At 55.1% G+C, this 15,693-nt stretch overlaps 1 protein-coding gene across 1 annotated transcript in view; it reads right to left on the bottom strand.

The window, feature by feature from the left end:
- Positions 1-14,835, bottom strand: part of OLFML3 (olfactomedin like 3) — a 289,605-nt gene extending 274,770 nt beyond the window's left edge. Inside the window, exons 1-3 of the mRNA XM_066335700.1 lie at positions 14,684-14,835; positions 13,650-13,935; positions 12,341-13,217 (exon numbers count right to left, since the gene is read on the bottom strand). Of these exons, the coding sequence (XP_066191797.1) occupies positions 12,430-13,217; positions 13,650-13,935; positions 14,684-14,791 (1,182 nt within the window). The 5' untranslated portion in view covers positions 14,792-14,835 and the 3' untranslated portion in view covers positions 12,341-12,429. The remainder of the gene's footprint in view (positions 1-12,340; positions 13,218-13,649; positions 13,936-14,683) is intronic.
- Between the last annotated feature and the right edge of the window lie 858 nt (positions 14,836-15,693).

Here is a 15,693-nt window from a genome sequence, read left to right as displayed (position 1 = left end):
TGGCTCCTTTCCCCTCAGGTCAGCAGGACTGTGTTCATCAGCCACAATCCTCAGGTCAACTTCAGTTTCCATTTTCCCAAATGTCACCACGTCACCCCTGGCTGGCAGAGAGGGGTGTTGGATTGCTCCTGGGTGAGATGATTCCTCTGTTCAGTGAAGGGTAAATGCATCGTTCCTCATCACACCTTGTGTCTTAATTCTCTTTATGTGCCACATGCTATAGGAGCAGAAACTCAATAAAATGATTTTATTTGTAAGTGCTGCCCTGTCTGGTGAACTATTTCCTCCTGTGGAAGCAGGGTTTGTGTGTTGTGTGGTTTTGGATGGGCGCAGGGATCACAGTGGGTGCCATAAAATGTGATAATGACAGAGCCTGGCAGGGTGTGGGGCTGGGGAAGGGCAGACAGTGTCATTTGGAGCAGACCTCAGCTCTACAGCTCCTGCCTGGGCTGGGACAGTCACACCATCCCCGGGGCAGCACCTCAGCACCAGCTACAGCAGCAAAAAATTCCAAGCACACTGCAATAAAAAAGAGGTAAAATTGCATTAATTCCCCAGCACAGAGTGCTCTGAGGGCTTCTGCTGGGCACCAAAGCAGGACAACCTTTCGGAGACCATCCCCCTTCCTGGGAATATCCCGTGTTTAATTAAAGGGAAAAGTTTCTGACCATTAAAACTGATTGACCGGGTGGGTCAGACCCTGGCCACGAGCCCCTGGACCTTTGCCCGGGCTGGAGGAGCCCCAGGGGAGCAGGGCCATGAGCTGGCAGTGCCTCTGGCAGGTTGGCAAACCTAAGGACAAGACGTCCCCAGAAGAAGGCACAGCAGTCCCAGCCGCTGGCACTTGACAATCATTAATTGCAGCAACCCACTCAAATCCTTTTCTTCTCTAATCCAGGCTTTTTGGGGTTTGGCGTTCTCTGTATAATCCCCATCTTTTATCCATTCTCCTTGTTATCGAGGATTTAGTCAAAACATACGTGGGGTTTGACACAAAGCTGCTATTTTTAATCCTTGCTTCACACAGATAATCAATTTCCACTCAATACTGGCTGTCACTTGCATTGCTGGAAAACTGGATCTCACGTTAGTGAATAACACCCACGCCTGGTTGGCTCAACACTCCCCCCCCCAACATTTATATTTGAAATGCTGAGATTTTGCCACAGCCAGGGGATAATCAGCCCATTGTGTGTTTGTCACAGCCACTCGGGGGGGTTGGTCACACTCCTGGGGACGAGCTCCACACGCCAGGGCCAAGCACTTCCTTTCCATCCAGGAGGGGGAATTGGAGCCCTGGGAAGGAGCTGAGCCCAGCACAAAGTGCCACGCCAAGATTTGTTGAGTTGTTTTCTTGCTCCTCACTTGCTGCTCTCGACCCTGTGATAGCAACTCATAGAGACATTTCAGTTCTTTCCAAGCAAAATAAGGAGGGTCACCCCAGGGCCACGTCCCTCAGGAGGCTTGGCCATGCTGGGGCTCCTTTGAAACTCACTGCAAAGGGGAGGATGCTGCTGCAAGCAGCCACAAATGAATGGCCTGTTTTATTGAGTACTGCAAGCAAAATAAACACATGGAGCATTCCCAAACCTTCCTTTCGTTTATTTTTCCCCCCTCCTTTCCCTTCAGTTTTAGTCTCACAGGCTCCAGTTTCATCAACAACTGGCTGGCTGCAGGGAGGGAAGGGGACACTGAAGGGAGGGGGGTTTAATGGGGGGACTCAGGGGCAAAGGAAATCCCACGGGCCCAGCTCATTGCAAAGGATCAGAGGGCTGGGAACTGTCCCAGCTCTGCTCCTTCCCATCAACTCAGGAATAAAATAAGTTGTATCTGAGAAAAAAAACGTGGAAAACATCCAGTAGGAAGTGAGTTCCAGACATGGAATCCCAGAATGGTTCGGGTGGGAAGGGACATTAAAACCCATGTCATTCCACCTCTGCCATGGGCAGACACCTTCCACTACCCCAGACTGCTCCCAGCCCCATCCAACCCGGCCTTGGACACTTCCAGGGATCCAGGGGCAGCCACAGCTGCTCTGGGCACTCTCCAGGGCCTCCCCATCCTCCCAGGGAGGAATTCCTTCCCAAAATCCAGCCAGGGTGATATTCTCCAATACTGGCTTTCCCTCTGATCACATTATTGTGTGATGGGCTTTTCTTTTTTCATACATCCGTGACACATTTGTTTGGCAAAGGGAAGGATCTTGTCATAACAATTTATATTTAGTCTCCAAATGTGGCCTTTAATTGCTAATTACAGAATGCTGCTCACAGGTTGGCAAATCACACATGCCAAAAAACAAAACAAAAAAAAAAGGCCAGTGAGGAAGAAAACAATTGGGGATTTTTAAGGGTTTAAGAAATAAATAAATGTGGTCTTTAATTATCTTAGGGGAAAAAATAGCAGCTGAGGAATCAGTGTAACCTCAATATTGCTGTTGGAGGGGTGAGTGTCACCTCTGCCACAGCAAGTGACACCTCTGCCACACCTCTGACACAACAAGACACACCACAGAGGGTGACTCAGTGGAGACAGACATGAGTTTGTGGGCACAGGGCAACTGCAGCTTGCCTGGGCCCAACTCTCTGGCAGGAGCAGCTCTGTGTGCTTTGATTTCAATTTTATTTCTTCACAAACCTTTTATTTAGCCATAATTCTTGATTAGCCTGTAAAGAGCATTCAGTCAATGGGCTCAGTCCCAAACACATCCCAGTCCTCCTTCAGTCTTCAGTTCAAGCAGTGTCAGTGCAGATAATTTTATCTTTGCTTGCATGATAATAAATTAGACAGAAAATTTATATATAGCTCATTGGAGAAAATTACAGCCCTGATCCTCGAGATCCTGATCTCAGCCCTCTGCTTGTTCTTCACTTTTACTACTTCTGTGATTTGCCCTCCTAATCGTGTCTCTAATTAGGCACCCCCAGACTTCTCAATCTCATTTTGCCAGAGGTTTTCTCCCCTGGGGCTCTCATTGTTCTTGCTGCCATTGAGATTATCCAACAGTGCAGTTGTGCATTTATCTAAATGCTGGGTCAGGATCTCATCTCTGCTTCCAGTGCCTCACACAAGGATGTTCTCCCTGGCACTGCAAACCCTGCCTGTCATTTCCAGGGAGTCTCAGCTCTGGATGAGCAAACCCAGGGGAGGCTCAGGGGACTGGGATGCTGCTCCCAGCACTGGGTATCCCAGGAGAGCTGGTTTGTGTCCCTGCACGGTGCAAGAGATGCCAGCTGGATTAGGACAAGAGGAAACGGCTTTAAACTAAAGGAGGGTGGGGTTAGTTTGGATATTAGGAAGGAATTTTTGGCTGGGAGGGTGTTGAGGCCTTGGCACAGGGTGCCCAGAGAAGCTGTGGCTGCCCCTGGATCCCTGGCAGTGCCCAAGGCCAGGCTGGAATTTGGAGCAGCCTGGAAGGTGTCCGGGTTGAAACTGGATGAACTTTAAGGTCCTTTCCAACCCAAACCATCCTGTGACTCCGTGATTCATTTGGCAACCAGAGGTGATGCAGTTTGCTCCTTTGCTGGGGTGAGCATCACTCCAAAATCCACCTTGACAAGAAGCCAGAGCTGCAGGTGAAGCTGGGAAAAGTGGAATTTGTCTCCTCTTTGCAGATGCACAGGTTTGGATATTCTGCATTTCTGTCCAAGAGCCAGAGGCATCCCAGGAGCTCTGCCTGGCTCCAAAACCCTGCAGCCAGCCTTCAGCAGCAAAGCTACTTCAATGTACAAAAAAAAATTTATTTTTTCCCTGGACTTTTCCCAAAGATAATTTGTAATTATATTTTACAGCTTTTTAAAAATATATATATTTAAGACAGTACATTAGTCATGCAAACATAATTATATATTTTACATCCCCGTGTCATTTTTAATTAAAAACATGGTATTTAAAGCACGTACATTTCAAAAATCCGATGCAGGCTTCTATTAAAAATGCGGTTGGTTGAAGCTAATGAAGTACCTGGATGGGGCAGGACAAAGGCAGAGCCCGTTGCGTTGCCGTGGGAACAGCCGGCATCAAAAGCCGAGACCAGCCGCGGAAACCTGCGGCACCCGAAATCACGGGGAGATGTGATTAGGGACCAAATCCAGCCCCAATCCGAGCGGCCTTCTCCTTCCTGGCTGCGCTGCCAGCTGTGCCAGCTGTGCCAGATGTGCCATTTCCCGGGGCTGTCGGGAGGGGTTCAGTGGTGACCCCAGTGCTGGAATTCCCCACGGGCATTGGGATGTGGGGCAGCCCGGGGGAAATTTGGGCAAGGAACCAGCCCGGAGCCAGCGGAGGATGGGGAGCGCGACCCAGCCATCCAATTCACATATGCAAATAGTTTTCTGGCTCGTTAATTGCTTCCAAAGTGGAAGATTTCTCCTAATCTCCCATTAGCAGCTGCACATCCCTCTCCATTTCAAATTGCCGTGGTGGAGGGTTTGTGGCTGTCGGCAGGGACAAAGTGGAGGAGCGGTAATTTTTTAATTAAGTCGCTTCGCCGGCGTTCCTCTCTCTGGATGTCTGCGAGAAGCGAGGGAGGATTTTGCTCATCCTCTGCCGATTTCCTGGAGACCACCCCTCGGGATTGCCCCACCGAGTGTTCCTTGTGGCGGTTCTGCTGGGGACATTGGTGACACAGGACCCGTCCTGGGCAGGGTGAAACCCCCCGGAGCATCTCCTCTCCAAAGGCGGCTGCTCCGGGAGCAGCTCCGGGCACGGCTCCCAACTCCTGGAGATTATTTAATGGCTTTTTAGTGGTTTTTCTGGGACGTGATGGTTACAGAAAGCAGGAGCACCTTCCTGCCTGTGCCCAGTGAGCCTCCAATGACCCTGGAATTGCTCCGCGGCGCTGCTCTGCTCCGCAGGGATGCTCCTCATGCCCCTTGAAGGAATCTGCCCTCCTTCCTCAGGGTCCCGGCCCTGAGCATTGGGGGATTCTCCTCCCTTGGGAACCCCTGAGGTGGGCAGGTGTCTCCTGGGGGTGCAGACCCCGCTCTCTCGGGTTCTGCAGACACAAGGGATGGTCCTGCCCTGGATCAGGACCTTTCCAAGCTCATCACAGGGCTGTGCTGCTCTGGGCTTTTCCTGGCTGCCGCTGCTGCCATTCCCCAAACAAAAGTTCCTGGCAGAGGGAATGGAGCTGATGATGCAATTAAAATGATTATTTCCTAAACCTGCGTGTCCCTGCAAGCCTCTGGAAGTGGCTCTTGGAGTGAAGAGGGGGATGGAAGAGCAGGCTCAGAGCTGCCTGGTTTGCCAGCAGGCAGCTGAGCATCCGAGGGGATGATGGCACTACACCCCAGCTGGGCAGGATTTCATGGGATTTATTGCTACTGATGTCTCTTGATTAAATTATATTTCTTTCTTCATTTATTCTCTAACAAGCTGAACATTTCAATTTCCCAGGCAAGCCCGGGTCGGGAATGGGAGGAGGTGGCACCTGACACTGATATTGGAAGGGGCTCAGTTGGAGAGGAATACTTCTCATTTAAACCTCTGATTTCCTGAAAACCTGCTCTCAGGGGAGAATTGGCAATTCAGAGCCAAGCTGAGAGCTGCAGTTTCCTGCAGGAGCTGCTCACAAAGCCGAGTGTGGCTCCATCCATGGCCTGCATGGTGCCAAGAATCCCCCAGGTTACAAGGCTTGGAGCAATTTCAGGTTAAAAGGGAATCAGAATCATGGAATGGTTTGGGTTGGAAGGGACATTAAAGATTATCCAGTTCCAGCCCCTCTGCCACAGGCAGGGAATCAGACCTTTCGTTTTTCCTCCCCTGAGCAAATCCATGGCACTGCTAATCTTAGCACCATTTCCATTTTCAAGGGTTAAGGAGGCAATTCAGGAGAAACCCATTCAGCTGAGCAATTAGCGAGTCAAGAACACGCTCCTGCATTTTATTAGAAAGAGAAAAATTGATAATTTCTGTTTGTTTTGACCCTGCCTCTGCAGTAATGGCAGCAATTTTCCGGGATAATCCCAGTTACCATGGTTATATCTCCCTCCAGGTCCTGGCCACCTGCAGCAGGAGGACACTGGAGCAGAGCCAGGGCTGGGGGGAGCTGCTCCTGCCCCCCAAATTCTGCATCCTGGTGCCTCTCCAGCCTCCCCTGCCCTGCCTGCACCACTCACCCTTCCCCAGGTGGAAAGTCAGGAGGGATGAGAACCCCAAGTTTGCTGCTGCCTCTCAGGTGGGGATGAGAGATTTGCTGCTGCCTCTCAGGTGGGGATGAGAGATTTGGAGGCAAAGAGACTAAAAAATCTCCACCTGATATTTGTGGAGCTGATTCATGATCCCTGAGCTGCAGCAGTGGGGAAGAGACCCCAACCCTCCTTCCCCAAGGAAAGTCACTTCACCCCTCAGCAATTCTTGCTTCAGGAAGAGGGATTAAAGCAGAAAATCCAGATCTGTTCCAAAAAGGCACTGGGGAGCTGATTTTGAAAGGCAAGAAATTAAAGAACTGCTTAGCTGAATAGCTGAGCTGGTATTTTTCTGTCCTCAGGAAACAACTTTGATATAACAGCATTAGTAATAATAACACCCCGAAGAAAATCCTGGTGAAATCATGTCGAGTGCAGGATGTGTGAAATCCCTGGGATGGGGAGAGGTGTGGGTCTCCCTCGTGTCAGCAAAATCCTTCCTGGATGGGATGGAGACACATTACCACAAATGGGAGCAGCTCAGGGAAAATAATCCATCTTGATCAAAGAGCCAAAATAGCAGGAAAAATCTCTTAGTAAGTGAAACTGTCCAGAAAATATTGAAAACTTGGTGTGTCACAAGCCACTGCTCCTCTGACAGGGCTGTGAATTGACAGTTTGAAGGCTTTATTTTCATTCCTCCTTCCCAGAAGGAAAGGGATGGACAACACTGGGGAGGATGAGAGGAGCCTGGGCATCCCCAGGCTGGCTGGGGGCAGTGAGATCTGCAGGGTCCCTGTCACCCTGCAAAAATTCATCTTTTAGAAGGAAAATTCAGCTGCAGCACATCTCAGCCAAAGGCAGAGGGGAGTGCAGGGGGTGTGAGTGCTCTGGGGGGTTTGGGGGGCTGGGGAGGGGTTCTCTGGACGTGCTTTGTGAAAGAAAAGGTTTTAATGATGACAAAAAATAACAAACATTATCAAACAAAAAGAAATATAACTCGAACACGGTGTAGAGAACACTTACACAGCTGAGGCAGTCCAAAAAAGCCATTGAGCAGTTCTTAAAGTACTGAATGGTCCAGGAGGGATTTCTGGCACTTTGCCCAATAAAATTGGCAACAGGATTTGAGGTCCAGGTCCAGGTGTCCAACCAGTATCTCTGCTTGGCACCTGGAAAGTTACTGGGAAAAGAACATTGAAGTTTCTTCGTCCTTTACCTGATTAGAACAGCAAGGGCTGAGTCTTAAACCTTCCCTTACATGGAAACACCCCCTGAGGTGAGGGTGCATTTGTGGGTGATCCCACAAACGGGGGCAGCTCTGGGAAAACAACCCATCTTGGTCAAAGAACCAAAATAGGAGACTCTGTTAGTAAATTCCTGCCTGCTGGAGATCGTGGTGCTGCTGCTGAGATCTGAGCACGGGCACACTGTGCCCCAGCCTGGCCCCACTTGTCCCTGCCCCACTCCTGCTCCTCCAAAACCCAGCTGCTGCCAAATCCCCCAGGACACAGAGCTCCCCTCACCCCTCCCAGCGCCCCAAAGCCCCAGAGCACTCACAGCCCCTGCACTCCCCTCTGCCTTTGGCCGGGATGTGCTGCAGCTTCCCAAGGGAGGGACACAAACTGAAGTTTCTTTCTAAAAGACGAATTTTGCAGGATGACAGGGACTCTGCAGCTCTGGATCCTCACAAGTCTGGGAGGATTACACATGTCCCTGCACCCACAGCCCCGGGGCCCTTCTGTCCCCAAAGCCACCAAGTGCTTTGCAGGTCCCCGGGCTCACTGACGGTGCCAAAATCAGAAATACCAGAGCTGGGCTGGAGCACACATCCCAAATCCCTGTGAGCCATCACAGATCACTCTCAGGGGCTGATTTCTCTCTCAGGAGCTGTTTGGGGTTTTGCTCACTCCCCACTTCCATTAGGAGATGCCGAGGACTGTCAGGGGGCTGCTGTCCCTCCGTGTCCCTCCTCAAGTCCCCCAAGCCCCGATGTCCTCCCAGCCCTGCCAGAACCCCTGGGGGCAGATTTGCTGCCTCCCCACCCGTGTGTGATGAGTTACACCTCAACCAGATGTTCCGTGGGCAGGAGAACCCATTTGGAGTTAAAAGCCAGTGATTAGAGTTGCCAACCAGCCATTTAGAAAGTATTAAATGGAGAATTATCCCCCTCTTCCTGTTTCAATACAATGGGAGCTTCATAATGCACTTGTTTAAGTTGCCTGGTTTTAATTTTAGCTCCCTGCGTTTCTAATAGGGCACGCGGAGCCATTTCACTTCATCAATAGCTCCTGTGAGCTGGAAAAGAGTCAGGGAGGGGAATAAAGTCAATATCCTTGAGAATGAGACAAAGGAGGAAAAATTAGCCCAGAGATCTCAGTTTCTCTTTCCCACTGATAACACAGCTTCTCAATTTACTCGACCAGATTGCCTGGCAAAGAGGAGTATTTTTCAAGAGGAGCAGACATGAAAGGGATTATTACTTATAGAGGCTCTTCTTTAAAAAGATAAAGTATTTGGCAATTAAAGCAGGAGGAGCTGCAGACTCCCCAGCCCCATTAGCATATTTTCCAGTAACCCCTCCTTTTGGGAAGGATGATCCCACTGCCCCTGCCCGGCTGGATGATCCTGCTGCAGCCCTGGGAGGGGACAGGAGCAAACCCTGGCCCCAGAGCTGTCCCCACTGCTGTGGGAAATGGATTTGTAAAGGATTCTCAAAGGCTGACATCTCTGGTGTGTCTGAAGGCAAACTCTGAGATAAAGGAGGGTGACTTGGAAAGGCCAGGGAATGGGACAGATGCCGTGGAGAGAGAAACTAAACTGGAAACAAGTTTCAAATGATGACCTTGCAAATAGACGAGGTATTTTGGAGAAATTGAACTATGAAAGGTGCATTGTAGCAAGACCCACGTAGGGTGTTTTAATAGATGATTGGCTTAGAAGCATTAGCAGCATCGTGTGGCAAAAGCTAATAATGTAGAGTAATTAGGTCAAAAACTGCTTATAATGTATTGCAATTAGGAAATACTTTGGCTTCTGATTTTGATGGCATGAATTGTAATATCTGAACAGTCTCACCGTTCTCATGGGACTGAAAATGGAATAAAAGTCTTTGAAAGGCCTCTCAGGAGCCCATCTCTGGGTCAGAAAAAGGGTTTTTCCAACACTCTGGGGCTGAACAGGGCCTTGGGCAGGGGAATGAGGGAATGAAGGTTTGTCACAACCTTCTGTGGCGAGCAGGGTCTGGCTGCCCCTGTCAGCCCCAGGTAACAGGAGCTGGGAGCCTCTGCCTCTGGTCACCTGGAGTCAAGGCTGAAAATATGTCAGTGCAGCAGGAGTGGCTGGGAGGGCACAGGGAGGGCAGGGCACCTGGGGGCAGCCACAAAAATCCACTTCCACTCAGGACAGAGGGACCTGAGGCAGCCCTGCCAGGGCCCCTGGGTCTTGCTGGGTCCCTGCAGCTCGTTTGAATGTCCTGTATCCCACGAGGGCTCCCTGCATCCTGCCATGGTCCCTGCACCCTTTTGGGGTCTCTGGATCCTGCCATGGTCCCTGCATCCTTCTGGGCTCCCTGGATCCTGCTGGAAATCCCTGCATCCTTCTGGAGTCCCTGAATCCCACCAGGGGTTCCTGGGTCCCATGGGCAGGGCTGGAGGTGCTCTGCTCCCCCTGGCTGGGCCTGGGCAGTGCCAGGGGGGCTGCTGGGGACACCCAACACCCCTGAGGGCACCAAGGGCTCTGACAGCAACTGCTCCAGCTGTGGCACAAAGTTTGCTTCCTCCTAACGGGGCCGATAAATACCTAAATAAGGGGGTGGGGAAAAGAAAGGAATTTATTAGCAGGAGATGGTGAGTTCTGGCACCTGCAGGGCCCTGTGGGGCTGGGGGTGTCCATCCCATGGCAAACAGGAACCTGCAGCCCTGCTGCTCCTCTGTCCTGTGGCAGGAGTCACCCAGGCAGGGCTCTCTGAGGGCGCTCACACTCACACTGGAGAATGGCAGGACTCAGCTCTGGCAGGATGAGAAGGGTGACCCTGCCCTGGAGGCAGCCTGGGGACAATTTCTGCTCTCTGTGACAGAGACAGGACCCAGGGAAGGGCTGGAGCTGTGCCAGGGGAGTTTAGGTTGGATTTTGGGAAAGGTTCTTCCCCCAGAGTTGCTGGGCACTGCCCAGGGAATGGGCACAGCCCCGAGGCTGCCAGAGCTCCAGGAGAGTTTGGACACGGCTCCAGGGATGCCCAGGGTGGGATTTGGGGTGTCTGTGCAGGGTCAGGGGTTGGATGATCCCTGTGGGTCCCTTCCAGCTCAGGACATCCCCTGGTTCCATGAGCTGGGAGCACTCAGAGCATGGAGGGTCCTGGTCCCCTCCTCGTGTCACAAAGTGCCTCCAGCTCAGAGCTGAGCCCTCCTCACGACCAAACACCGGGGTTTGTCTCGGTGTCTGTCAGCAGAGGGAGATCAGGCTGTTTTTACGGGAGTTTTTCCAAGGATTAATTAGTTGATGTTTCCTGAAGTACTCTGAAGGTGTGGAGTGTGAGTTAAGTGCTGTGCTCCAGCAGCCCATCGGGCACCGCAGCGATTTCCTTCCTTTTACTCCTCGTTCCCAAAGTGTTCGTACAAAACAAATCCCGGAGGAGTTTGGGGGACTCTGACCGTGGTGCTCAGCACAGGGAGGACCCAGAGGAGGCCAGGGAGCTGCTCCAGGGCTGGAGCCCCTCTGGAGCCAGGCTGGGGGTGCTCACCTGCAGGACAGGAGGCTCCAGGTGTCACAGGGACGTGCAGGTCTGCTCGTGCACGACTTGTTCCAGGCTACGAGATGGTTTCTTGGAGCAGAATCATTACTGCCCCATCAATTTTAATTCAAGCTGGAGAAATCATCGGTGTAATTATTTACTACTGTGAGATTTCTGAAAATTATATTTCTGTTACTGCCCTTATTGATCTTGAAAAGGGCCATAAATTAACTTGACAGTTCACCGAGTCCTTCACACTTGAATAATTTCTCTGCTTGACTTGCACTGTGTGTTGAACTTTCAGCACCAGCCAATTACAGTCATTCAAAGTGTGTATTTGAAGATTTTTCTTACGCAACAAATTTGATTTTAATACCAAAGAACTCGAGGCAAATACCAAGTGCCCTCCATGTTGCAGAACAGTTTGGCTTCAGCTGGGCACAGGGGGATGCTGGATGGGCTTTTCAGGGAGGCAGGGGGGTGACAGGTGCTCACCTGAGGTGGCAGAGCCCCTAGAAATGGTGCTCCCCATGGGGCTGGCACCTCCCTGGGGTGTCCAGGCAGCTCCTGGCCCCTCGTCCCAAAGGCAGTCTGGCACTGGCAGCAGCAGGATGCAACCCTCACCCAGCCAGCCTGCCCCATGGCTTCAGTGCTTGTCTCTGTGCTCTCGGGATGTTGTGACAGGAACAAACCACAGCAATCCTGGGGTTCTGGGCGTCCTGGGCACAGAAACGGGGAAAATCCTGCTCCCTGCAGGGGTGTGGGGTGAGGGAGAGCACGAGGGGCAGGAAGGACACTGTGTGGGGACAAGGTGAGGCTGTCCCCAGCCCCTGAGGGGCTCCCAGCACCTGCCCCATCCCCTCTGGGGCTGCTCTGTGCAGGAACTCAGCGCCAGAGGAAGAGGGGAGGGAAGAGGATGGGGCAACCGGGGGCCTTACATAAGGTGGAGATTCTGTGGCTGCAGGGGGAAAGTGGCCTGAGCTTCATGAGAAACAAACTCAGTAAATCAACAACATCTGGGGCCTGCTGCTGGAGCACCGCCCCGGCAGGGGAGGGAAATCTCCTCTTGTCCTCCCAGATTAAGGGATTTTGCTGTTTGCTCACAGTTTTGTACATGTAAAACAATCTGGCCCTGACCAGCAGCTTGCCCAAAGCCTCTCCTTCCAGCTCTGCCCCAAACCCTTCCAAAACCCTCACCCAAAGCCCCCAACATAAACCCCTGCCCTGAGCCCCTGCCCAGGCACCCACCCGAGCTTTGTGCTTGCTGCTCTGAGCCCTGCAAGGACTCCCCACCCTTGGGAAGTGTCTTTTGGGGTGTCCCAGGGCCAACGTGGAGCTCTGACAGCCCTGCCCAGCACCCCCACGCTCCCCCAGGCAGGTGTCTGCACTTCACTGCGTGGTATTTATTCATGATATCAGACAAGAAAACCTCATTAAATTAGTCCAGAACTCTTCTGGGTGCTCCCAAGCGGAGACACCCAGCGCTGGGGCGGGAATCCAGCATTTCCTCATTTCACAGTGATGGCAGAAGGGGCAGAGACTCCGTCCTGCGAGCCGGGCTGGACCGGACCCTCACACCTCCATCTTCTTCTTCATCTCCATGCGGTAGATGATCTGGTAGCCGTCATCCCAGGCGTAGAGCTGCCTCTCCCGGGGGCTGTACTTGAGGCTGGCGTGGGAGCCGTAGCGCTTGGGGAAGTAGACCAGGGAGGCGTCCTCGGGGGCCAGGGTGCCGCTGACGTCGAAGACGCACTGCACGCGGGCGCGGCTGGGCAGGCGCGTGTTGTACACCACGTGCAGCGCCCCGCACACCACGAAGGCGCCCTCGGCGTTCTCCCGCGGGCACGGCGTGTCCCACATCTGCTCGATGTCCAGAGAGGCGGGGTCCAGCTTGGCCAGGCACATGTTCTTCTCGTCCTCCTTGGTGGCGTAGATGGCCCAGAGCCCTTCCTCGTCCGCTGACACCTCGATGTAGGTGGAGGGGGAGAGGCCGAAGACGGGGATCTGCTCCTCGGCCGGGAACACGGAGCTGTCCACCACCGTCTTGTTGGCCAGGTTGAACTTGATCACCTGGAAGGACGGGCCCTGCTGGCGGATGTAGTAGAGGTGCCCGTCGTAGACCAGGTGCCCGGTGCCCACCCAGGGGTAGGGCAGCTTGATGCGCGCGGCCTTGCGGGTGGCGGAGAAGAGGGTGAACTCCCTCATGCGGGGGAAGACGTAGACGGTGTCGTTGGCGGTGCCGTCGAACACGTAGATCTTCTCCGAGCTCCCCGCGGCGTCCTTGGTCCAGAGCCCCGAGGAGCTGCCGAAACGCTTCAGGATCTTCATGGCCCTGACGCTGGCGATGGTGTCGCTGCAATCTGCAGGAGCAGGTGTCACTGCTGTGGGAAGAGCCTGGGACAGCCTGGCCCTGCAGCAGGACTGCTGCTGCCCCGCGCTGGGTCCTTGCTCTGTCCCACCCCAGCCCTCAGGCAGCTGCCGTGGAAACTCTCTGAAGGGGTTTAAATGCGTCCCTGGTGGCACTGAGAAGTCTCCTAGTGCACCCGTGCCACGGGCAGGGGAGCCACCCTCACCCCAGCCCTGCCCCAGAGGCTTTGGAGACACACTAGGCTCCAGCTTGGGGCTTGGATGGAGCTCCCAGGCCAGAGGGGACACAGAGACACCTGAGATGCCCTGCTGGGACACAACGCCTCAGCCCGTGGCTGGGGGACACCTGCACTGGGGTGGGCTGGGGAGGGTCAGGGTAAGCCCCAGACAGGACCATCGCCCAGGGAGCCACAGCAGCCCCTCACCTGTGAGCTTGGTGTATTTCTCATTCTTCCTCTGCTTGGCTGTGGCCACCTGCTTGTCCATCAGCGTCTCATCCACCTCCACGCAGGGCGGGGCGGGGTTCTGTGTCTCCAGGTAATCCACCTCCCTCTCCAGGCGCTCCACGCGCACTGCGGCGCTCTCGGCCTCCGCCCGCATCGCCTCCCGCTCCTTCTCGGCCGCCTCCAGCATCCCCAGCACCTGGTTCTTGAAGTCCCGCAGCTCCGTGGAGTAGCGGCTGCTCTGGTCGTGCCACTGTGAGATCCTCTCCTGGGGTGGCCAAGGGGACACTGAGGTCTCCAAACCTCACAGGCCACCAGTGGCAGCTGTCCCAGCCTGCCTGGGCTGTGGGAGCCCCCGGAGCCACACGGGGCTCGTGTCCCTGGGTCACATCCCAGAGCCGGGGTGCCCATTCCTGCAATGCTCCCACAATGTTCCCAGACCCGCAATGTTCCTGCTCTTCCCTGACAGTCCCAGACCCACAGTGCCCCATTCCTGTGCTGCCCCCACATCCTCCAGGCCCTGCCCTCCTGTGCCACCCCAGGATGCCCCTGAACTCACAGTGCCCCCCACTCTCCCACGATGCTCCCAGATCCCTGATGCCCTTGTTCCTGTGATGACCCTGTGAAGCTCCCAGACCTTCAATGCCCCTGTTTCCCATGATATTCCCAGACCCATGACATTCCCATTCCTGTGGTGTCCCCATGGCTCTCCCAGCCCCACAACGCCCCTGCTCCTGTTGATGTTCCCATTCCTGTGGTGTCCCCATGGCTCTCCCAGCCCAGCTCCCAGGACCCGCCTGTCCCACAGCGCTCCCACGCCCATCTTACCCCCGTGTATCCCGGTGCTGGGCAGTGCAGGACCCTGGCGGGGGCTGCCAGGGCACCTCACACCCTGCTCCGTCCCCATCCCAGCTCCTCCTCACCCAGCCCCTCTGCCGGCCCCGGCGGCCTCCATGGGGAAGGGCTGGGAGCCCGCTGGGGCGATTCGGGCTGCGGGGCCCCGCTCGGGGCTGTACCTCCAGGAGGGTGATGCGGCGCTCCACGTACTCCATGAACTGCTGCTGCTGGGCGCGCAGGGCCGGGGCGAGCAGCGGCAGCAGCAGCAGGCAGCGCCAGGGCCCCATGGCCGGCAGCGAGCGCAGCCTCCACCTCAGTGCTCAGGAATGCTCCGGCCTCCGCGGCCCTTATTGCATCCAGATGTGCGGAGGGAGGGGACGCTGCTCCTTCCCCGCGGAACGGCCCCGGGCTCTTTAACTCCTTCGTGCCCCAGCAGCGCCCGCAGCGCCCACCCAGGCGGTGCCCCCAGCCCGGGATGGGGCAGGGGACAGGGGACAGGCAGCCGCAGGAGCCCCCAGCCAGAGGACACGTCCTCGTGAGCCGTAGTGTGGGGACAGCCCGTGGGACACCGAGGGGACAGCCCTGGCTCCTTGTCCGCAGAGGTGCCCAAGGCCCAGCGGCCAACCTGAGCCATGTCCAGTTCTGCTGGAGGCAAAGCCAGAGCACACCATGGGCACCGGCCCCAAGCCCGTGTCCCCTGAGCCCGTGTCCCTCTGAACCCACGTTCCCCGCTAAGCCCGTGTCTCTTGAGCCCGTGTCTCTCCCTGAGCCCGTGTCCCCTGAACCCGTGTCCCTCCAGGTCCTGGCTGTCACCCCGCAGCTCCTGCCTTGCCGCCCGTGCCGGGGTCTCTCAGATGGCAGAGCCACCGGTGCCAGGGCCGGGACAGGGCACGTCGGGCAGTGTCCCCAGCCCGGCTGCCGGGGCCACTCGCTGGCCTTGGGGCACTCGCCCGAGGTGGCCCCAGCGCTGCTGTGGGGCAGCTCCCGGGACGGGCTCAGCCCGGGGGTGGATGGATATACGGACAGACAGACAGACGGACACCGCAGCTCCGTGCCCCGGAGGCAGCCGGGCCGGGCGGTTCCGCGGGCACCGGCCGTGGGCTCCCGGGCCGTGGGCACGGACGGACCGAGCGGAGCCGGGCCCGCGGTGCTGCGGCGAAGCGAGTGTGCCACCTAGTGCAGCTGGTCC

Source organism: Sylvia atricapilla, chromosome 25, assembly GCF_009819655.1.
Source record: "Sylvia atricapilla isolate bSylAtr1 chromosome 25, bSylAtr1.pri, whole genome shotgun sequence".
Taxonomy (NCBI): domain Eukaryota; kingdom Metazoa; phylum Chordata; class Aves; order Passeriformes; family Sylviidae; genus Sylvia; species Sylvia atricapilla.
This window is presented reverse-complemented; position numbering and strand designations above follow the sequence as displayed.